This window comes from Mustela putorius, unplaced genomic scaffold (genome assembly GCF_011764305.1).
Source record: "Mustela putorius furo isolate JIRA1106 unplaced genomic scaffold, ASM1176430v1.1 tig00000135_pilon_pilon_pilon, whole genome shotgun sequence".
NCBI classification, from domain to species: domain Eukaryota; kingdom Metazoa; phylum Chordata; class Mammalia; order Carnivora; family Mustelidae; genus Mustela; species Mustela putorius.
In genome coordinates this window covers 3,369,651-3,392,925 of record NW_025421292.1, presented here as the reverse complement: position 1 = coordinate 3,392,925, position 23,275 = coordinate 3,369,651, and the positions used below count along the sequence as shown (strand labels likewise).

Genomic DNA, 23,275 nt, shown 5'->3' with positions numbered 1-23,275 from the left:
GAAAACCTTCTTTCTGGAACAAGAATTCTACTCAAAAGATTTGAGGATAGAAAATTGACTTTAGTATTGAGGCAAATATGGATATGTTGTGAATAGAAGATAAAAGTGATGATTTTTAAAATATTTATTTATGTATTTATTTGAGATATAGAGTGAGAGAGAGCAGGAGTTGGGGGGAGTGGAGGACAGAGGGAGAGAGAGAAGCAGACTTCCTGCTGAGCAGGGAGCCAGGATGCAGGGCTCCATCCCAGGACCCCAGGATCATGATCTGAGCCCAAAGCCAACAGTCAACCGACTGAGCCACCCAGCACCCCAAAATTCAGATGATATTTTAATATAAAAGGAGAACCCAGGGCTGTACAGCTTGGGGCACACTGCAACGTGAGAGGAAATGGGGCTTTTACCTCTGTCCTTGGGTTGCTCGAGAAACACTTGTCTTGTGGGTCTTTTGAGATATGTACACTTTCACAGGGTAAAGGTGTTAACTCAGTCAGGAAGGGCATTCCCAATAAATAGTGGACATGTGTGGAAAATCCAATTTCACCCATTAGGAGAGTTTAAAGCAGGTCCCGAGGTTTAGAGGGAACCAGGCTGAACAAAGGATCCCCTCCAAACACAAATCAGTTACACAGTCTTGCTTAGGATCCTGGCTAAAGGCTGGGTTTGAACTGATCCAAACATCTGGAAGATCTCTCATCCTTTCTCTGACGGTCCCGTATTTCTTCTCATTTGTACCCCCAGCTCTTGCACTTTCTATACCATTTTATGTCAGTTATATTTTCTTGTATATACAGCTTCTCAGCTAGAAGACAGAGAGATCGGGTGAATTAAGAAAAAGTATAGGATTGAGCATCAAGTCCTTGCTTGCCAAGTGACTTTTGGTACTCCCAGAAGCCTCTCTAATTCACAGTTCGCTCATCTATTAAATGATGCAAAATAACACCCGCCTGGCCTACTGAACAGGTAGGATTGTGTCCACAGCATATGGATTTGCAATGTAAAAACATTTTGTAAATCATTAAACCCAAAATCAGTTATCATTAACTAAGACCCCAAAGGGAAGGAGGGCATATCTCTTGAATCATCTTTCTATTCCCCTCAACTTTTAACTTTGGCTAGTTGGTTCTGATAACTATAGTGATAAAGATCATGAAATGCTGTCCCCAGGCTGACCCTGGGAAAACTCCAATTCTGTCTTTCTTTTCCACCCCCATCCTTTACTCCTTTTCTGGCTTCAGTCCCCACCCCCACAAGCTCCCACCTGCTATTTCTTCCCACTGCCCCTTCCAGAGAATTTGGGTATTAAGAGGACATATACATATACATATACATAGGCTGTGTAACGTATATGAATGAACTGCTGGAGGTAATTTCAGGCATCAGCAGGGGAAGTTTTATGGCAATGCCATTTTTGTGGACAAATGAACTGGTGTCATTCTGGAAAATTCCACCCAAACAGAACTTTTTGTTTGTCTGTTTGTTTTGAGACCCAGCCTAAAAATCTCTCTTGTAATAATGAATAATTACATTTTCATGGACCTCTTTGCTTAAGTCAGTTAATTACTCTTCCTTCTCAGTTTGGGGTGAAGGCCAGCCTGCATAGTTAACATCTCTGAGGGAAATACCAGGAAAGGTTAGGAGGGGTAATGGGCAGGTTGAATATGTACTGGATTAAGAACGCTTCAGCTAAACAGTAACTTTACTAGGCTGTTCCCCTCATGTCTGCCTTGACCTCAGGGTAGAGTAGACTTTTTCTTCCCCCTAAGATTTATTTATTGGTTGGCGAGAGAGAGAAAGGGAGCAAGCACAAGCAGGGGGAGTGGCAGGCGGAGGGAGAACCAGGCTGCCTGCTGAGCAAGGTGCCAGTCGTGAGACTCAATTCCAGAACCCTGGAATCATGACCTTAACTGAAGCCTACACTTAACCAACTGAGCCGCCAAGGCGCCCCTAGAGGGGACTTTAAAAAAAAAAATTTAATTTGACAGAGCGAGAGAGAAACTGAAGCAGCACAGGGAGAGGGAGCAGCACTGGGAGAGGGAGAAGCAGAAGGAGAAAGAGGGAACCCCATGCAGGACCAATCCCAGGACACCCCAATGATGACTAAGCCGAAAGCAGACGGTTAACCCGCTGAGCAGCTCAGGCGCCCCTAGAGTAGACTTTCTTAGCAGAAATGTATCAGGGGCCCCCCCGCTTGCTCAGTAGGTAGAGCACACATCTCACACAACACTTGATCTCTGGGGCAGTAGTTCGAGCTTCATGTTAGGCATATTGAGGCGGGGAGGAAGGGAGGGAGGAACGAAGGGAGGCGGGAAGGATTAAGGGAGGAAGGCAGGAAGGAAGTGTTCTTATGCGTCTTCGTAATTTTCCCTTTCAAAACACATGGGTTGTGCAAGAAGAATCCACATCCCACACTAACAAGGCAAGGGTTATAATAACTTGATTTCTTACAGGCAATACTTTCATCTTATGTTTTATTTTCCATTTTTTGAGCAAGCGTTTGTCGTAAGAGATCAAGTTAGTTAATAAAGAGGGATAGGAGTGTAAGCAGTGGATGCTTCCTTTTCATTTCCAGCCCCCGAAATGCAAGTTTTGAAGGGGAGAGTGGTCACTCCAGGTCCTCACATCGCTCCAAGGGCAACAGGGCAGACCCAAAACCAAGACAAGCCCGAGAGCCGGAACCAGGGGTTGGAGGTCCAGCCCAAGAAGACCCCAGGCCAGGAATTCAGTGGAAGAGCCTCCGCTGCTGCCCCGCCTGCACGCCTCCACAGACCCGCAGGTGGCCGGGGTCTCGGTTTCCACACTTGCAGAAATGGTAGCATGGCCCCGCTCTCCTCAGGTGCCTCGGAGGCACTAACAAGAAACCACCCGCCTCAGTGAGGTTCCTCTTCCTTGGGCTACAAGAGCCGGCTGAAGAGAAATCACCTTGTTCTCTCCCTCCCTAAGTAGCTCCAGGTGATCTTTTTCGTGGGGGTGGATGCCAGGCGGAGACTGCCCCCAGCAACCAGGTAACCCAAGGCCGGAGGGGCTTCGCGCCCACGACGACCCAGCACCAGCCAGCCCGCCTGGGTCCCAGCCGCGCCGGACTGCCAGGTGGCCACGTGACCCCACCCGTTGCCCCGGGAGATGGCCGGCGCTTTGTTCTCAAAGCCCCGACTCTCCCACCCGGCGTCCCCAGCAGGGCGAGCCGTGGTGCGCGGGGTCGACCCGGCCGGCTCAGCGCGGCTGCCAGGGCCCTCCCGGCCGCCCGCTGCCCCCCCCCCCCGCTCGCCGCCCCGCCGCGGTTGGTACAGCCCGCGCCTGGAGGCTGCGCGGCTGTGACGGGGAACCCAGAGCAGGCGGCAAGTCGCCGGGGAGGAGGTGAGCGGCGCGGGGCTGAGGCGCCGAGGGCTCCCTCTGCTGCCGGAGAGGGCGCGAGGCGAGCGTCCTGAGCCAGGGGGCTGCCCCCAGCGTCGCCCGGGCCGGACCGCCTCCTGTTTGCGCGCCCAGAGCCTGACTCCAGGGACCCCTCAGCCCTCCAGGCTCCTTTGTCCCGCCTGTCCCCCGCCCTGACGCTGCCCACCCTGCGCTTTTTGGTCTGGCCGAGTCCGGCGCGCCGGGCCGGGCTCCGGACCCCCGGCGACAGTGGGAGACACCCTTTCCCCGACGCCAACGGCGCGTCATTTCTCCCCAACCCAGATTCCATCCGCAACATGCCGGACGTCGAGGAGAAAGTGCCCCTGAAGGACCCAGGAGACGCACAGTGCCGGTCCTGCAAGCCTGAGATCTCAGCACCGACCCGGGAAGACCCGAGAGGCCCCGAGGACCACCCCGCCCGTAGGTCCCGTAGCCGCTCGGGGGCGCCCATCCCGGCGCAGGGCGGAAGAGGAAGGGCCCGCCGGCCTCTCCGTTTGCCTGTCGCCTGGTCTCCCCCTGTCCCCCGTCCCAGTCCCTGCTCCCCCAGGCCCTAGGCCCCCTGTACACCCGAACGTTGGTCCAGGAGGGAGAAAGGACCCGGGCCGGATTACTTGAATCTGACAAAAGAAAAAAATTTTTTTTTAATCTGAGAAGATTTGAGGCCAAGCGCCTTCACCGCCATAATTGTTGTAGTTTGAATTTGTAGGTGGAAAATGGCGGACACTTGGGGTACTTTCAGAGAACCCAAGTGGCCCTCGGTGGGAATCACTCGGCGCTTCATGGACTTAAGAAGTACTGCTGGTCTGGGCTTCAGTTCTCGAGCTCCGTACTTTTATGTTCCTGTTGCGTCGCAGGTCTCTTCTGTGCTTCCGTAGGTCGAACTTCGCTGGGACTCATCCAGCATTTCTCTTCTAGTAATCTCTACAGAATTTAAAACAGGTACCAGTCTGAAGACCTGTCCACGTGCAAGAGTTTAACTCGAGTTAAACTCGAAGATTCAAGTGTGAAAAATTAGTTCAAGGCCCGGCTACTCTGAGGTTGAATTGCACTTTTCTCTTGTGGCCACATGGGGTCGTTGCCGGCTAACAGATTGGCCCCAAAGTGGCAAATTGGTGCATAGAAATTTATTTGGATAGAATGAACCTGATGTGGGGGGGAGGGAGCCAATTTTTTTTGTAAATACGGTGTAAACAATCTAATTCTTCGGGAGACTATTTAGATGAATCCGTAGGTAAAACAACCCTAAAGTGAGTAACCAAATTGCCTCTTTTTTTTTTTTTTTAAAGATTTTATTTATTTGTCAGAGAGAGAGAGTGGGAGAACACAAGCAGGCAGAGAGGCAGGCAGAGGCAGAGAGAGAAGCAGGCTCCCCACTGAGCAAGGAGCCCCATGTGGGACTCGATCCCAGGACCCTGGGATCATGACCTGAGCCGAAGGCAGAGGCTTAACCAACTGAGCCACCCAGGCGTCCCCCAAATTGCCTCTTTAAAAAAAAAAAAAAAAAAGAATTTGACATGTAGATTAGTTGTCTTGGTTCAGTTACTGTATCATGTTGAAAATTTCTTTGTCCTTGGGATTTGGATTTTAAAAATCTACTTTAGTTGCCTTTTCCCTCGAATTTCTCTTTGGGCCCTCCCCTTTCCTGATTTTTACAGCTGTTGGGAGTTACCTAGTACCATGGTACTTGTGAGCACCAGAACAGTCTTGTCAAAGTAGGATCTGAACTTCGACTTCTTGTATTTGGAAAGTGTTTCTGTGGGTAATCTTTCCCTCTGTCCTTCAGTAAGCTGCTATAACTCAGTATCCCTTGGAAGATTTTATTTCTCATTTCGCATTAGTGAGTTAATCGATTGTCTGTTTACATGTTTGACTGTGTTTTGCCATTTTGGCTGAAACCAAGGGCTTCCGAGAGGCTGCAAAAATAAAGGGAATATCAGATGTCCACTTAAGGTTCAATTCATCTTTATGTTTGCCAAAGCAAGGGCTCAGTGGCTTTTGGTAAATTTGCAATCACCTTTTACCTATAGATTTTTATTTTATTTTATTTTATTTTTTAATTTCAAAATAGTTCAACTTTGTTGAAAAGTAAAAAAAATGTGGGCGATTCGCCCACATTGTTAACATTCTACCACATTGCTCTCTCTATAAATATGTATTTTTGTCCTTTCATACTGAAAGTTAGGGTCATGACTTGATCTAAAAACTTCATCGTGTATCTCCAAAGTAAAGGCATTCTGTATAGCCTCTTTTCTACAATAACTATTTTTCCTTTTTACATTTTGAAATCTTACTTATGGACAACTTAAACATTTATAAAAGTAGAGAGACTAGTACAATGAGCCACATTTACTCATTACCCAGCTTCAACAGTGACCAACTCATGGCCAATCTTCATTCATTTATATCCCCTCCATATCTCAGAACCAGATATTTTTCTTGCTGAATTAGGAAGGGCTATTGAAAGAGAATGAGAAAGTATGATGGTACTATGTGCAACTTCGTTCCACATACCAAGTGATCATTAAAACTATTGTGCTGTTTCATGAGAATGAGCTCAGCTGGGTCTGTAGTAAGAACTTAGAGCATTGGGTCCCAAATGTTAGTGCTGGTTTATGACAAAATTCTTCACAATATTTAGTGAAAGAAAATAAAGATGTAGTAAATTTTTTCCTAAAGCTAAATCGATTCAATGTAAAGGACTCCTCTTTATTCTGATAACTTTCCCTTTCTGTTTTGTGTGTGGTGGTGGGGGGGAGTTTTTGGTTTTAGTTTTTTTGAAAGTTAAGCTTTTCTTTTTTGAAATGATGGTTTGGTGTGGTAGAGTGGATTTTTTAATTTGCTTATCTGCAGTTCACACTTGGCAAAACAGAACGTGGGCAGGTTCTCATCAGTTGCTCAGAATCTTTGGAAATGTCAGTAACCTATAAAATCCTAACACCTGGGAACTCCTGCTTTTTGAGACCAGGTGACACTGGTGCCATTCAGTACCATCGATATGGAGAATTTAACTTTCATCAGAGTCAGGAAAAGGAGAGCAGAATTAGAATACCCTTAGATAAATGCTTATGTTTGCAAATCACAAATTATTGTTTCTTTGCTGCTTTAATTATTATTTTACTTTTCAAGAGAAAGGCTTGTATTTCATTTTGTTATTTATAAAATAGCTTCTTTGTCCTCCCTCACCCCCATGCTGGACTACGCTAGGCACTGGACCCAGAGTTCAGAAAACCTAAACTACTAGAACGGTCAAATGAGTTGGTGTGAGATCAATTTGATGAATCTCAATTTGGGGCCTACTCAGAGTGAGTCTATGAATAACATAGAAATTCAGAATGACTCGTGTCTGCCATAAGTTTTTTTTTTTTTTAATGGAAATATAGTTGTTAACATTAGTTTCAGGTGTACACCTGAGGTTCTTTCTGTCACAGGTCTGATAGGTACAGTTGATGATGTTTCTAAGCTGAGCAACAAGATTGGAATGAATCATGATTTCCACGTGAAAGAAAAGGTTTCCTCTCCAAGCAGGTACCAGCTCTTCTGATTTTTCCATTTTATTCATTCTGGCATAGCTATTTAGCACTAATGGCTTCTGACCAGACTTGAAGCATCTTTATTTAATAATCCAATTGAGTCAGTAAAACTGGCGGGGGGGATACAGTTTTTGAATATAAACCTTAAGAGAGCTCAACAACTTAAATAGAAGAGTAATAATTATTAGTATTAGAACGTCAAGAAGCAAATGTTATTTAACTAGTAAATAAGCCAAAGTAATTATTATTGCAATGTTCACTTTGTGATCCGCTCCGCCCCCCCCCGCCCCCCCGCCACTATTAATAATAAAATATCAGTAGGGTGTATTTCACATCTTCTCTGATAAATGTGGAAGAAGTAGCCTGTGGTAGCTAGCTCTTGTTGCTCTCCAGTTATCCTGGAACTTACCTGAAACAATGTTCATTATCTCACAGTTTCTCGGAGTCAGAGGTACGGGCACAGTTTAATTGTGTGTCTCTGGCCCTAGTTGTAGCCAGTGTATTGAGTGCTAATCAGAGCCTGCCTCAGCTCTGAGCCACATAGCAGCTGGCTTCCCTCTCTGAGTGAGTGAGAAAAGAAAGGTGTGAGAGATGGTGCCCAAGACAGAACCCGCAGTCCTTCTGTTACCTCATCTCAGAAATGACATCCTAGTACCTCAGCTGCATTCTGCTTGCTGGAAGGTAGATGCTAAACCACGCCCACACTCCTGGAGCTGAGGTTACCCCAGTGTGAATATCAAGAATCCTAGATCTTTGGGCTCATCTGATCAGCTGCCTGCTTCATAGCTCCTTCCAATTACTCTTTTAAGTGACCACAGATGAAATAGGCACAGATAGAATATGAATTTTTTTTAAGATTTTATTTATTTGAGAAAGAATGAGTGAGAGAGAGAGAGCACAAGCAGTGGGGAGAGGCAAGAGAGAGAGGGAGAAGCAGACTCCTTGCTGAGCAGGGAGCCCAATGTGGGGCTTTACCCCAGGACCCTGGAACCATGAATTGAGCCGAAGGCAGACCCTTAACCGACTGAGTCACCCAGGTGCCCCCATAAGTCAGTTTAACTTATGAATCAGGATCAGAACTCTGTTCGTAAATAATGCTCTCCCACCTCCATCAAGCTTCACTTTGATTCTTAGTTATATTGACATTGTAACAAGGGAGCACCATTTGGGGAGTATGAATTGAATGGCTCTGCTGGTTTATTGGCAGTTAAATCGGTAAATTCAATGTCCGATTTCAAAAACTTCTAATTTCCCACCAATAGATCAATGAGACAGCTTGTGATCAGCCAGTTTCCTTAAATGCTTTTGTGATCCGGCAGCCTTAGGGAATCTGTTACTCAAGTGCCATTGTTTATGGCATGGAGTTCCTGTCCTTTTTGTGCTCTGATGTGCCCATGCTTGGTGCCACAGCTTCTGTGAGACCAGGTTTTCATGAAAACCCACATCTCCTAACACGTCCCTCACTGCTTAGATACCTTTGATGGCAACAGGAGAAGAGAAACAATTGAACCGGAAGAGTGAAGGTCTGCTAAAGGGACGGTAATGAGGGAGTTGGGGGAATGGGTAGAAGAGAGAAGAGAGGGCAGAAACGAAGCAGGAAAAATAGTACCAGTCAGAGCTGGATTTTCATGTAAGGTCATGCAGAATTTTATCAGGAGAAAGGTTGAAAATAGAGTTTGACCTGACTCACTTTTGGCAGTTGCCTCTCCTTTGTGCATAGGATGCTGTTAAATGATGATTGTATACTCTGAAGGGAAATCCCATGTTTGGGCATTCATTGATCAGGTGTATACTGAGTCCTTATGTGGCAGGCAGATGCTGAGTGCTGGGGATAGTTAGAGATGTAGCTGTAGATAAACAAGGCACTGTCATCGCTGTCAGAAGTTTTTGTAGGGGGAACGGTTGAATAACAGAAGAGACCCATCAGTTCACTCATAGTTGTTTGTAAAGAGTTTCATGAGAATGCTCAGTTGCTTAAGGAGGGTCAGAGAAGATCTGCCTGTGGAGGAAGATTTGAGTTGCTTATGAAACTTTGAGTCAAGTCTTAGAGGAGGAATAGATGTTGCCCAGATGGTCTAGGTGGAAAAGAATGTTCCCAGCAAGGAAACTATGACAGAGGCAAGGATATAGTATGTTTTTTATAGGTTCCTTGGTGTGGGCAGCTGTATAAAATGAGATAGAAGGAGATAAACTAGAAAAGGAGGCAGAGCAGGGTCCTGCAAGTGAATTATGTTGCTGGTGAGGGCCAGTCCCTCAAGGACTTTACAGGAGCAGAGCATCATGGTCAGAATGGAATTTCAGAAGTCCTTGATTTTAGAATGAATTTGTGGAGAACAAATAAGGGACAAGACTGAGGGCAAAGGGACCAGGGAATGGATTATAACAGTAGTCCAGGTAAGAGATGATGGGAGGTGGGGATGGATTCCAGAGGCATTTAAGAAGCACCGTTTGTGGAACTTGGAGATGGTTTAGATAGATAGGATGAGGAGAAAGAGTTGAGAACAATTCTAGTACACCTTACACCATTGGACAGATTATAGTTGGTTACCTCTGATGACAGATTATAGTTGGTTACCTCTGATAACCTCTGATCATTACCTCTGATGATTGAGGCTGGTGTGTTGGGAGAGGAACTTTGACTTTTGTTTTATTCATTTTCATATTGCTTGTTTGTTATTTGTTTTACATGGCACATACATTACTACTGTATTTTTTAAGGGGGAGATGTTTAATTCAAGAAAACCAGTAGCTACTTGGCAATGACTAGGTCTAACCTCAAACTTTTCGAATGGTTCTTTTTCTCTTATGAGTCTCACTGAAGGTTAGAGATATCATTTAAATAAACTTTGAGAGGAAACTTAATTCCTGTCATTTCCTTTCTTAAAATTAATACACATTTTTTTAAAACTATTTTTGTTTTACAGAAAAAAATGATTGGAAAGTACAGAGTTCCCACAGAGCCCATGCCCTGCAGGACACAGATTCCCCCATTGTTTATATCTTCTAATAGTGAGGTCATTTGTTAGAGTTGATGATCTAGTATTAATACATTATTATTAACTCCAGTCCATAGTGTACCATTGAGGTTCATTTTTTGTATATTCCATAGGTTCTGAAAAATGTACAATGTCATATATTCACCATTTTTGTAACCTACAGAGTGATATCACTGCCCTAAAAATCCCCTGTGCTCTGCTCGTTCACCCTTTTCTTCCTGCCACATGAATCCTTGGCAACCACTGATCTTTTTACTGTCTCCATTGGTTTCCAGAATGTCCTATAGTTGGAATCATAAAATATGTAGCCTTTTCAGATTGGCTCCCTTCATTTAGCAATATGCGTTTAAGATTCTTTTATGTCTTTTGGGGTTTGATAGCTCATTTCTTTTTAAGGCCGAGTAATAGCCCATTGTCCAGATGTACCACAGTTTATTTGTCCCCTCACCCACAGAATGACATCTTGATTGCTTCCAAGTTTCAGCAATTATGAATAAAGCTGCTATAAACCTCCCTGTGCAAGTTTTTGTGTGGACACAAGTGTACAGCTCATTTGCTTAATACAAAGGACAGTCTATGGATCATATGACAAGAGTATGTTTAGTTTTGTAAGAAGCTGGGGCAGCTATGACTTTGCATTCCCACCAACAATGCATGCGAGTTCTTAGAGTTGCTCCACAGCGTCTCCTGCATTTGGTGGTGACGAATTTTTGGATTGGGCCCCTCTCATAGATATTCATGGTATGTCATTGTTATTTTAATTTGCAGTGCCCTAATGACAGGATGTTGAGCATCTTTTCATAGGCTTATTTGCCATCTGAATGATGACTTTTGTGAAGTCTCTTCAGATTGTTCCCCATTTTAAAGTTGGGTTATTCTCTTTTTGTTGAGTTTTAAGAGTTTTTTGTATAGTTTGGATACTAGTTTTTTTTTTTTTTTTTAGATTTTATTTATTAGAGCAAGTGCAAGCATAAGCAGGGGGAGTGGCAGCGGGAGAGGGAGAAGCAGACTCACTGCTGAGCAGAGAGCTTGACCTGGGGCCTTCCTCCCAGGATCCTCACCTGAGCCACAGGTAGACGCTCAACTGACTGAGTCACCTAGGTGCCCCATGGATTCTAGTTCCTTATCAGATATTTGTTCTGCAAAGATTGTGCTTTGTCTTTTCATCTCTCAACAGTGTCTCTGTCACAGAGTACAAGTTTTTAATTTTAATGGAGTCCAGTTTACCAGTTTTTTTCTTTCATGGATCATCATGCTTTTGATGTTGTATCTAAAAGGTCATTGCCAAACTCAAGATCAGCTAGTTTTCTCCTACATTATCTTCTGTGTTATCTATTTCTTACATTTAGGTCTGTGATCTGTTTGTGGAAGGTATAAGGCCTGTGTCTAGATACACTTTTCTGAGTGCAGAGGTCCAGTTTCTCCAGCCCCACATGCTGAAGAGACTCTCCTTTCTAAATTGAATTGCCTTTGATTCTGTTTTTCTTTTTTTCCTTAAGACTTTGTTTATCCATTTGAGAGAGAGTAAGAAAGAACATGAGAGGGGAGAAGGTCAGAGGGAGAAGCAGACTCCCCATGGAGTTGGGAGCCTGATGTGGGACTTGATCCCAGGACTCCAGGATCATGACCTGAGCTGAAGGCAGTCGCTTAACCGACTGAGCCACCTAGGCTTTGATTCTGCCTTTGATTCTGTGTTTCTTTTTTAAGGAGAAGAAATGTCTGATCTTTCTGGTTACCATGACTGGCTACCTGGTAGGGCCCCTGATATTGGGAAGATAGGAGGAACAGGTTTGGAAGGGGAAGATACTGAATTGAGTTTTAGACCTGCTGATTTGGAAATCCCTATGGATATTTGAGTACTGTCAAAGAAGGAAAATCCTTGTCTAGATTTTAGGACTATAAGAAAATAAAAGATCCTTCTGTTCATGGCTATGTGTATGCATAAATGGCAAGTAAGTCACATATTACCTAGGCTAGATGCAAATTGGTGCTAAAGCTGGCCTGATCTCCTTGGAGGGTTCTTCCTCCTACAGAGGGAGGGCTACTTGAAATCATGAGGAGCCCTTCTAAGAGATTTTGGTCATGCCCTTGACATCCAAGTCTGAGCCCAGCTTGTTCAACTTTGCTGCAGTCCAAACATAGTTCCTGGTCTTTTCCTGTCAGTATGATGGTCTTTTGTCATATCAAATGCTGGTTTTTTTGGGGCCTTAGGAGATAATGACCTTCTAACAGTTTTTGGGTAAAGAAAGTAATTTGTTCATTTAATCCTCTTACAGTTTGGAAGGCAAGGTCAAGGAGACAATGCACAATGCCTTTTGGGACCATCTCAAAGAGCAGTTGTCAGCTACTCCCCCAGACTTCAGTTGTGCTCTTGAACTTCTGAAAGAAATTAAAGAGGTGAGTGACCTATCTTCCACCCATAGATGTAAGTTTCCTAGACATCCCCAAAGTCATTGGAATGTCAGTGGCTAACAGATCCTAACTGAACATGGTCCACGAATCAGTGAAAGTCTAATCCATAGACAGAAATCACACAGTAGTTTCAACAAGGAAGTTTTAATATAAAAATTATAACGTGGAATTGAAGAAACAAGAGCTTCGAGCTAATAAGTAGCGAAGAAAACTCTAAAGTAGACAAAAATATCAGCTAGAAGGAGAATATGCCATACCCCTAGGACCCACAGAGAAGACGCAAGGACTCGGAGAGGGCGTGGCTGTGCCGGGGAGGTTGTTGTCCTGTGTGTGCTGCTGACGCACATGCAAGGGCCAGGGACTGCAGCTGATACCCATGCAGGAGCAGCCCGACATCAGACCCAGAGCCCTTTGCTCTGCCAGAGCCAGCTCTGGCCAGGCTGCACAAGCATACTGCTTCATGCCAAGTTAGTATTTCAGAACCAGGAAGAGAAGCTCTTGTCTCTTGTGATATCTTTGTAGTATGCGGTGGGTACCCCCGAAAGTGACCCCCCCCCCAGTGATTCACACCCTTGTATAATCCTCTCTCCTTGAGCATGGATGAGGTCTGTAACTTGCCTCTAAGCAGTATGCCAGGGTGCTGGGATGTTGCACCTAGAAATACATTTCACTGCAGACTAGAGAAACCCTCTTGCCAGCCTTCAAGAAGCAGACAGCTATGCAGTGATCGGCCCCTGCAGAGGGTCCTAGGGCAGGGAAATGCAGCTGGCCCCTCGGATCTGAGGGCAGCATCCATCCGTCAAGTCTACAGCTGTAAGGAAATGAATTCTGCCAGCGATCTGAATCAGCTTGGTAGCCAAGTCCTCCCCAGTTAAGCCTCCAAATGAGAATGCAGCCCAGCCAACACCTTGAGTGCAGCCTTGTGAGAGTCTGAGCAGAGGGCCCAGTGAAACTGCAGCTGGGCTCCTGCCCCACAGAAATTGTGAGCTAAGAAATGTATGTGCTATTGGAAGGCTCTACGTTTATGGTAATTTGGTATGTAGCCCGGAAAACGAATCGTGCCCTCTACAGATGAAGCTTAACCATTGTGCCACCTGCTGAAGGAAGAATATCTAAAGGACTCCACTCGATGTTCTCAGAGCAGAGAAGAGAATGATGGATTTGGTCTACGGCCATACCACCCTGAATGCGCCCGATCTCGTCTGATCTCGGAAGCTAAGCAGGGTCAGGCCTGGTTAGTACTTGGATGGGAGAATGATGGATTTGGAACTGAGAGACAATAAATTGGTAACTGTAACATTCCTCTACTTGGGCTGCTTAGCTTCCAGATGCACCCATCTACACACATTTCAGTTTTTGAAAAGATCTCTCTTTCTACCTGCTCAGATAGAGTTGTCTTACAGGTTCGTGTTCTTTCAATAAAACAAGGAGACTCACAGCTCCAGCAGCTACTGTGCTGGTTGCTATCAAGTTCAGCCACAGTGCCACTGAATATTCTGTTACTTAAAGCCTAATTGTAAAGTTAACTGCCAGCAACCAATCTGTAAAATGATAGTAGGAAGAGGAGGAGAGAAGATGAAATAGGTCAGCATTGACAAATAAACCTGTGCCTGTGCCAGGCAAAGAGAAAACATAGAGTCTTTGCTTCTGTACTTGGTCACATGGCTATGGTGGACCTGCATGGCTTCCTTCTATGGTTCATTCCTTATTTCCCTTGTCCTCAGCCCAAGTAGCCTCAGCTGATGGGTTTCTTTACATGCCAAAGTGACCCAAACCTTCACTGCCAAAGAATCTGAGTCCTTCAGGATTTTGCTGCTGCTGTTTGCTTGATGTGGTTTTCCAGTAACCTTTATCACTGGGTATACAAGTACCAAGGGGTAACCTCAGGATCATTTACTCTAGCCACTAGAATGACTCCTTTTTCATCATCTTGGTTCAGTGGTAAAAGGAGCCCTAAATGACCAAGTACTGTGTCCTCCTCTCATTCACGGGGCCCAATGCAAATGTACCTCCCAAATCAGCAGAGCCCAAAGTAGGAAGGATGGGCAATAAATATTCTGCAGGTAGGTTAGTAGGTGTAAAAGTAAAAAGAACCAGTCCTGCTTCCACCCCTTGATTCCCAGGACTATGTTTTCCAGCTTTGGGAAGCAGCACAATATAATGGTCTTTGATTCAAAGAATATATTGCATCTTAAAGGTGGAACATCTTCCCTTCAGCATAGTGTCCCTCAACTCATGTAATCAAGTCTTCAGTAGACTATTCCACTTTTCAGTTAAGGCCTGTCAATTTAGGGGTACACAAGCATGAACCCATTGCTGCACGTCCTTTGCTCTGAAATGCTCTGTGATCAGATGCAATGGTATGCGACATGCCAGGGCCGGGACGATGAGTAAGGCATTCTGCAAGGACAAATGTTGGGGCTGATTGGAAGCACTGCAGACAGAGAAGACAAATCCGTATCCAGAATACGTGTCTGTTCCAGTGATGGCAAGTCTGCCCCCTCCGCAGTGGAAGCAGTTCAAAGAAATCACCTGCTGCCAGGTGGCTGGCTCATCCTCCCTGGGGAATGGCACCGTATTAGTAGCTTAGTTGTTAATATCTTTTAGGATTTTTAAAAATTGTAAACATATGTAACAAAATTTTTACCACATTAATTATTTTCTTTTTAAAGTAGGCTCCATGCCCAATGTAGGGCTTGAACTCACAACCCTGAGATCCAAACCAGCCAGGCACCCCACCATTTTAATTATTTCTAAGTGTTAAAACTCAGTGGCATTTAAGTACATCCACAACATTGTGTGACCATCACAATCCATTTCCAGAATGTTCTTACCTTCTTACCTTCCCAAGCCGAAACCGTACCCGTTAATGGTAACTCTTCATTCCCTTCCTTCCCTTCCTCCTCCAGTGTCCTCTGTTACACCTCTGTCTCTGTGTGTTTAGCTACCCTAGGCACCTCATATAAGGAGAATCATATATTTGCCCTTTTGTATGTGGCAAATTTCACCTTAGCATAATGTTTTCAGGCTCAATCTGTGTTGTAAACAGGGGTCAGAATTTCATTCCTTTTTCAGGGCCCAATAAAATCCCACTGTATGGATATATTGGGTGGGTATATTGCATTTTGTTTATCCACTTGTCTGTTGATGGGCATCTGTGCTGTTTTCACATTTTGGCTACTGCGCGTAGTACTGCTGTGAACATTCATGTACAAAAATTTTGTTTGAACACCTGTTTTCTGCTCCTTGGGGCATATGCCCAGGGGTGGCACTGCTGAATTTGAGAAGCCACTGAGCTGTTTTCCATAGTGGCTGTACACTGTACATTCCTGCCAGCAAGGTATGAGGTTCCAGCTTTTCCACATTTTCCCTGATGCTGCGTTTTGTTTGTCATTATAGCCACCTTAGTGGGCATGGAATGGAATCTTGCTCTGCAGCCCTGGTGGCTAGCAGTGCTGAGCCCCTTCCCCTGTGCTTATTGCCAATGTTCTGTGTTGTCTTTGGAGAAAGGTCGGCGGGAGTCCTTTGTCCGTTTCCAAATGGGGTTGTTTGTCTTCTGTTATTAAGTTGTAAGAGTTCTTTATGTATTTTGGATAGTAGCCCCTTATTAGATGATTTGCAAATATATTCTCCCATTCCGTGAGTAGTCCCTTCACCCTCTTGATAGTGTCCTGTACACAAAAGTTTCTCTCTTGATGAAGTCCAGTTGATCTAGCCTGTTCCTTTTGCCTTTGGTGTCCTGTCTTGCCAAATCCAGGATTATGAAGATTTAGCCCCTTGTTTTTTTCTATGAGTTCTAGAATTTTAGCTCTTCTGTTTAGGTCTTTGATCCATTTTGAGTTAATTTGTTTTTAAAGATTTTATTCATATATTTGACAGAGTGCACAAGCAGGGTGAGAGGCAAGAGAAGGAGAGGGAGAAACAGGTTTCCCATAGAGTGGGGAAAGCAGAGGGAGAGGGACCCTGGGATCATGACCTGAGCCAGAGGCTGACACTCAACTGACTGAGCTATCCAGATGCCCCAAGTTAATTTTTTTTTTAAAGATTTTCTTTATTTGAGAAAGAATGAGAGAGCACGAGTGGAGGGTGTAGGAGAGAGGGACAAGTAGACTCTGCTGAGCAGGGAGCCTGATGCGGGACTTGATCCCAGGAACCTGAGATCATGACCTGAGCTGAAGGCAGACACTTAACTAACTGAGCCACTTAGGTGCCCCAAGTTAAATTTTTTATAAGGCATAAAGTAAGGGTCCAACTTTACTTTTTTAAAGATTTACTTATTTTAGAGAGTAGGGGAGAGACAAAGAGAGGGAGAAAGAGGGTTTTTTTGTTTGTTTTGTTTTGTTTTAAGATTTTATTTAATGGGGAGAGAGAGAAAAGCATGAGCATGGGGGAAGAGGGAGAAGCAGACTCCCTGCTGAGCAGGGAGTCCCATGTGGATCCCAGGGCCCTGAGATCATGACCTGAGCCGGAGGAACTTCCACTCTGTGAGAAGCCTGTTTCTCCCTCTCCTTTTACCTCATGCCGAGTGAGTCTTAAGCAGACTCTGCACTCAGTGCAGAGCCTAACACGGGCTCAGTCTCATGACCCTGAGATCATGAACTGACTCAGATGCTCAACTGACCCACCCAGGTGCCCACCGACTTCATTCTTTTACTTGTGGATACCCAGTTTTCTTGGCACCATGTGTTGGAGAAATTGTCCTTTTTCCATTGAATGGTCTTGACATTTTCAAACGTTATTTGACCACATCTCCAGGTTTTATTTCTGGGCTCTCTACTCTAGTCTGCTCTGTAGGTCTGTCCTATCTCTGTATATGTTTGGTCTCTGGACCCTTTCATCTGGCCCCAGATGGCTGTGGGGCAAGCATCATCTCATGGTTAGGTGGGCCCAACAGTGCGTCCTCTGGTAAGGTGTTTACTTCTGCAGAAGTCCTGGAGCAAGCCAGAAACTAATTCTCAAAAGGCAAATAGTGGTTTGCGGAAGAGAACATAGATTTGCCCTAAATCCAAGAGGTCTTGCTATGGTGCTCTCTTCGGCGCCTTCCAGAGGCCCATGTCAGGGAGCCCTTACTTCCCATGTACATGCTGTCACTGAACCTGCTGGATCACACGGCCCAGATAGCGTCGCAGCTTGTGTGTGGCCTGGGTTGGCTGCAGGGACTGGTCTTGCCGGGCTTCCCACTTGAGATAGGAAACCTATGAGGGACTCTAAATGAGTGAGGCCGGCCCAAACTCAGATGCAGTGTGTGGTGCCTCAGCAATCCAGGAAGGCCTGTGAGTGGCGTGGGTCTCTCTCTGCGGCGGGTGGTTGGCGGCTCAGCGAGCCGTCTTCTCCACGGAGGCACTGGCTTGACAAGGTGCGGACCACCGAGGCCTCGCACCTTCACTGAGGTAACAGGCCATGGACACCCTGTGGGGATTGTCTGCCGGCCTGTAGTTGCACACTGTCCTAAGGCTTCTAAAGGACTCATCCAGCCCCTCGTGAGGTCCAGCGGGCCGGGGCCTTTAGTCAGACCTCCGCCGGGGGCGCGGATTTCCTGTCAGTCAGGGCCACTCAGGAGCAGGAGCCCCGCAGTCACTGGAGCCAAGCGACACAGTGCCAGCGCTCCCCCAGCCAGGCGGGGAGGGCCTCTTCCCTGTAAGGCCTACGGATCCTCTCGCACCCCCTCTGCTAACAAAGCTTAATATGTGCCTGGAAACACAGCTGGAGGGCTTGGCTCCGTTCTCACAGGGCATAGGCCCTGAAGGGCAGAGTGAGCTCTGAGAGCCTCCAGCCCGGACCAGGTATAGTTTGCCATTTTAAATAGAGTGCAGAGAAGCTGAAGAGCCGGGATTCTTGCTGTGACAACACACTAGTCATCGAACACCCGCCCGCCCCCCCACATACATGTTCTGTATGTTATGGAGACACATGTTCTGTATGTTATGGAGACACAGAGATGATTAAGAGAGTTTGTCTCCACAGGGAACTTACATTTGGGGTTAATAGGCTATTTCCAGTACTTCTTAACTGTTCCTTGGCCTATTTCTTCCTTGCCCTCTGAAGTAAAATAATCTAAAAAAAAATGCCTGCATTCGGGCACCTGGGGGGCTCAGTTAAGTGTCTGACTCTTGGTTTCGGCTCAGGTTGTGATCTCAGGGTCATGATATTGAGCCCTACATTGGGCTCCACGCTCAGTGTGAAGGCTATTTGAGAGTCTTTCTCTCTTTCTGCCCCTCCCTCCATCACTCACGCGCTCTCTTGCGCTCTCAAATAAATTACACTCTTTAAAATTTAAAGTATCTCAGGGGCGCCTGGGTGGCTCAGTGGGTTAAGCTGCTGCCTTCGGCTCAGGTCATGATCTCAGAGTCCTGGGATCGAGTCCCGCATCGGGCTCTCTGCTCGGCAGAGAGCCTGCTTCCCTCTCTCTCTCTCTGGCTGCCTCTCTGTCTACTTGTGATTTCTCTCTGTCAAATTAATAAATAAAATCTTTAAAAAAAAAAAAAAAAAAAATTTAAAGTATCTCATCACTGTGTGATGTATGTATTTTATGTTTGTTGTACTTTGCATATCTTTTATCCACACTCCTTGATGTTACTTGTCTCCTTATCTCCTTCTGCCTAGAAAAGGATGCGCCGTGGCTGTATTAATCCCCTAAAACCTTGAACTCTCATCGGCCTCTCAATACAGATAAATCATATTTTCTGGAAAATTTAGGGAACCATTTCTTGGCCCTAAAAGACAGTCTTGGGCCAAAGGGTTGTGCATTAGAGAAGGATTGGGGCTCCACACAGAAAGCAACTGCCTTTGATGTTCTCTCCTGGGCAGATCCTGTTGTCACTGCTGTTACCGCGCCAGAGCCGCCTGCGAGGAGAGATCGAAGAAGCACTGGACACAGAGCTCCTCAAGCGGAAAGCAGAACACGGGGCCTTGAATGTCTCTCTTCTCTCTAAGTACATTCTCGACATGATGACTCTGCTGTGTGCACCCATTCGGGACGAAGCAGTGCAGAATCTGGAGAACATCACCGACCCTGTTCAGTTACTGAGGTGGGAAACTTGACTGCTGTCCCTCAAAAACCCACGTCAGCCCCCCGGGCCAGGACAAGTGGGGCCAGACACGCGATTGTAGCCCCATCTTTGTTGGCTCTTCCCTGTTGAAGACATGACCAATCCTGTCCTTGCTGACCTATTAGCTTTTTTCCTTTTCAACCAAAGATGACCTTAGTTTGGTTGGGCCTCCTATATAAATACCATTATATCATAAAAGGTTAGAGTATGTGATCCTTCCAAGGAGTTCAAACATCCTTTTCCCCTATTTTCTCATTGCATTTTACACAGTGTGAGGGGACAGGGATAGCAGGTTATCCCTATTTAACAGCTGTAGAAACTAAGACGCAGGAAGTTAGAAAAGAAGAGAAGAAAAGAGTGGCCCAGAAATTGCTTCAGATATGGCATCACCTATAGTCCCACTTCCCAGAAAGATTCGTTAGCATACTGGTGTGTTTCCTTTTACTGACTCTACCATTTAAAAAAAAAAAAAAAAAAAAAAAAAATGATAGAATGATCATGTGGAAAGAGAGCTAGCCTGGAGGCTTAGAGGTCCGGAGACTTCTCTGTTTCTCACTCTGCCATTCACTTATTGTAGGCCTGGAGTCTTAGTCACAGTGCCATTTTTTGTAAATTTAGGACATGGGACTATTTTTTTTTTTTTAAAGATTTTATTTCTTTGTTAGAGTGTGTGTGTGTGCGTGTGCATGTGCATGAGTAGGGGGAGGTGCAGGCAGAGGGAGAAGCAGGCTTCCTGCTGAGCAGGAAGCCAGACTCAGGACTCTATCCCAGGACCCTGGAACCATGACCTGAATTGAAGATAGATGCTTCACCGACTGAGCCACCCAGGTGGCCTGGAGATGGGACTCATTGGAACGCTCCTCCTCACTCTGGAACACAGTGATTTAATGACACTTTCTGTAGGGTCCCCTCTCACTAGATTTCCTTTCATAGTATATTTTATTTTCTCTTATGTCAGAGGGATCTTCCAGGTTCTGGGCCTGATGAAAATGGACATGGTGAACTACACTATCCAGAGCCTTCAACCCCACCTGCAGGAACATTCCATCCAGCATGAACGGGCGACATTCCAGGAACTCCTCAATAAGCAGCCAAGTATGTACATAACTTGAGGGCCAGAGTGAGAAGATGGGATCTTGTTTGGATCTGACTTCTGTGATGTTAGAGAGTGCTCTATCTCTTGGGAACAGAAAGTTTCTTCCTCAGGTAGGGTGAGGGAGAAGGAAGACAGACCCCCTTTCCCCCAAGCAAAGCATTTATTTATTGACCAGGAACAGATCTTAAAAAGAACCTTAGTCTTGAAGCTTTAGGGATGTGGGTGCTGAAGATGCTTCCCTGCTCTCTTCCTGTCCTAGGCCTCCTTGACCACACCACCAAGTGGCTGACCCAAGCGGCTGTAGACCTCACCATGCCACTTCCGATTTGCCTGGACATTTCTGACTCCACCACCATGGCCTGCTCCTCTCCAAATGAGACAGTCAGCAGCCCGGAGCCCCTCAGCCCCACCATGGTGCTGTCCCAGGGTTTCCTGAACCTCCTTCTCTGGGACCCTGAGAATGAAGAGTTCCCTGAGGTGGGCCCGAGGAGGGCATCACCTTGTTCTGTATCTGGGACCCCCGTCTGGACCCTCCCCTCCTGACAGCCTGTTCTTGCTCACTTCCCCAGACGCTGCTGATGGACAGGACCCGTCTTCGGGAGCTGGAGTCCCAGTTGCACCAGCTGACCCTCCTGGCTTCAGTCTTGCTGGTGGCCAGTAGTTTCTCTGGCAGTGTTCTCTTTGGCTCACCTCAGTTTGTGGATAAGCTGAAACGTATGACCAAAGACCTGATAGAGGAGTTTGACTCCAGGTGAGCTGTGTAGAGCTTTTCTAGAGGGATGGCCACGAGTGCTTTGAAGACGGAGCTTGGTAACGAATGATGGCTTACATCCCACCACGGGCCACAAAGACTGGAACCATCCACAGGGATTGTTGATGTCTTTCTATAATGGTCTTGAGACTTGTGACAAAGTTAAAACTCTCCTCCAGAAAGGGTAGTCTGGAGGGTAGTTTACTACAAAATGAGTCATGACCTTGTTTGCTACAAAGCAATTGTTCTCTCCTTGAGGGGATGCCAGTGGGCTGGTCTGAGGTATATCTGGGATTTGATCGATCAGTCAGTGATGTTAATCGAGCATCTGTGTGCAGGGTGTCACACCAGAGGAAAAAAGGAATCAGAAGGCTAGTTTGTTATTGTATTTGGTGACAGGACAAATGACTGTGGAAAATGTCCAACAAAGTCTTAAAAATGCATATACATTATATAAATAAATTCCATGGGGCTGAAGAATTGACACCAAACTTATCCAGGGTGGATTTTATGGTTTATCTTATTTTCTAAGAAGTAGAACATGGTGTCTTATCTAGAGAATAGTCGGGACGTGGATAGCAGTGAGAACGCTGAGCCTGCCCACTGGGTTCTGCTGCTACCAGGGACTGGGGGGAGGGTAGGAGGGGGGCTGCGAGTCTCCCTCAAGTGGGCCCAGCTTCTGGTGTGGAGCTTCCAAGGCCATCCTCTGGGTGCCATGGTCTTCTTCATGGTCTAGGCCTGAAGAGGCTATGCAGACTGTGAGTGAACAGGTGTCTCAGGAAATCCATCAAAGCCTCAAGAACATGGGGCTTGCTGCTCTGAGCAGTGACAACACAGCTTCGCTGATTGGACAGCTCCAGAACATTGCCAAGAAGGAGGACTGTGTCCGCAGTGTTATTGGTGAGCATGCGTGTTGGGGTGGTGGGAATGTTTTGGGGGAGAGGTACATCCCATCCCTGGGAGTCAGTCACTGAACCATTTAACAATGAAAAGCAGGGTCACTGGGCAAATTGCTGTTCAGGCTTTAGTTTTTTTCAAAATACTGGGTTGAAAATATATTCCTTTCAGTTTAGAGAGAGATTCTGGTTCTAAGGAAGGTTTGTACCCAGGAATTTAAGAATTCTGGTTAAGAGATCCTGTCCACCTAACCTAATTAAGTGATCTGTGGCCTTCTGGGTCATTTTCTGACTGTAGTCCAAGTCATGACATTTACCCCCAACGTCCCAACAATAAGAAGCTGGTGCTGAATTGGCTGGAGGACATGTTCCCACAGCAAGGACTCATCCCTGTTGGAATGGAGGGCATGAACTTGACCTTGCTCTTAACCTCAGCCATTTAAAGAATAGGTCTAAGAGCCTCATGGTAGTTTCTCACCAGGATCTATCTACTTTGAAGGCTTAAGTCATCTTTTGAGTAGTCAGAAATTTACTAGCTCACTCGTTTGTGATCTTTGCCTTGTCCTTGGGAGCGAAATCAAAGCCTCCTTCCTGAACAGAGTGAATGTTCTTATCTCCAGGTGAGTGGGTGGGCTAGTAAATATCTCGGTTAGCTTAGAACTGGAGTAAGTAGAGCAGAGGGGCTAGGTTGCTCCCTGAAAGTTGTTTGCTTCTTCCCTGCTCACAGATCAGCGGATCCATTTGTTTCTCAAATGCTGCTTGGTCCTTGGTGTGCAGCGGTCCCTGTTAGACCTCCCCGGAGGCCTTACTGTCATTGAAGCAGAACTGGCAGAACTAGGCCAAAAGTTTGTCAGCCTAACGCATCACAATCAGAAGGTGTTTGGCCCCTACTACACGGAGATCCTAAAAACCCTCATCCCTCCAGCCCAGGCCCTGGAAAATGAGGTGGAGTCTCTGTGACTGCACGGACTCCAAGCCCCAGCCCCTCGGACCCAGGCGAGAGCTGGGCATGCTCCTGGGGTGACCTCACCAGCGACCGTCAGAGCAGGAAGCCCTCCTCCCCTCCCGAGGGCAGTCCACCAGGGCTGAAGTGAGCAGCATGTCAGCAGCAACTGGCTCAAACTCATTCACCAATAAACTTATGGACTGCAA

The 23,275-nt window shown here is 46.0% G+C and overlaps 1 protein-coding gene across 5 annotated transcripts in view; it reads left to right on the top strand.

Moving 5' to 3' along the window:
- Positions 1-23,275, top strand: part of TCP11 (t-complex 11) — a 139,163-nt gene extending 115,888 nt beyond the window's left edge. The window contains exons 1-10 of one of the 5 annotated variants that reach the window (XM_045074751.1): positions 3,272-3,357; positions 3,676-3,813; positions 6,822-6,918; positions 12,196-12,316; positions 19,139-19,359; positions 20,339-20,475; positions 20,736-20,953; positions 21,046-21,227; positions 21,964-22,127; positions 22,851-23,275. In XM_045074751.1, coding sequence (XP_044930686.1) covers positions 3,690-3,813; positions 6,822-6,918; positions 12,196-12,316; positions 19,139-19,359; positions 20,339-20,475; positions 20,736-20,953; positions 21,046-21,227; positions 21,964-22,127; positions 22,851-23,083 — 1,497 coding nt within the window. In that variant the 5' untranslated portion in view covers positions 3,272-3,357; positions 3,676-3,689 and the 3' untranslated portion in view covers positions 23,084-23,275. Of the gene's footprint in view, positions 1-2,572; positions 3,358-3,675; positions 3,814-6,821; positions 6,919-12,195; positions 12,317-19,138; positions 19,360-20,338; positions 20,476-20,735; positions 20,954-21,045; positions 21,228-21,963; positions 22,128-22,850 lie in introns of those variants that run through there. The other 4 variants (XM_045074752.1, XM_045074750.1, XM_045074753.1 and 1 more) reach the window with 4 other exon arrangements.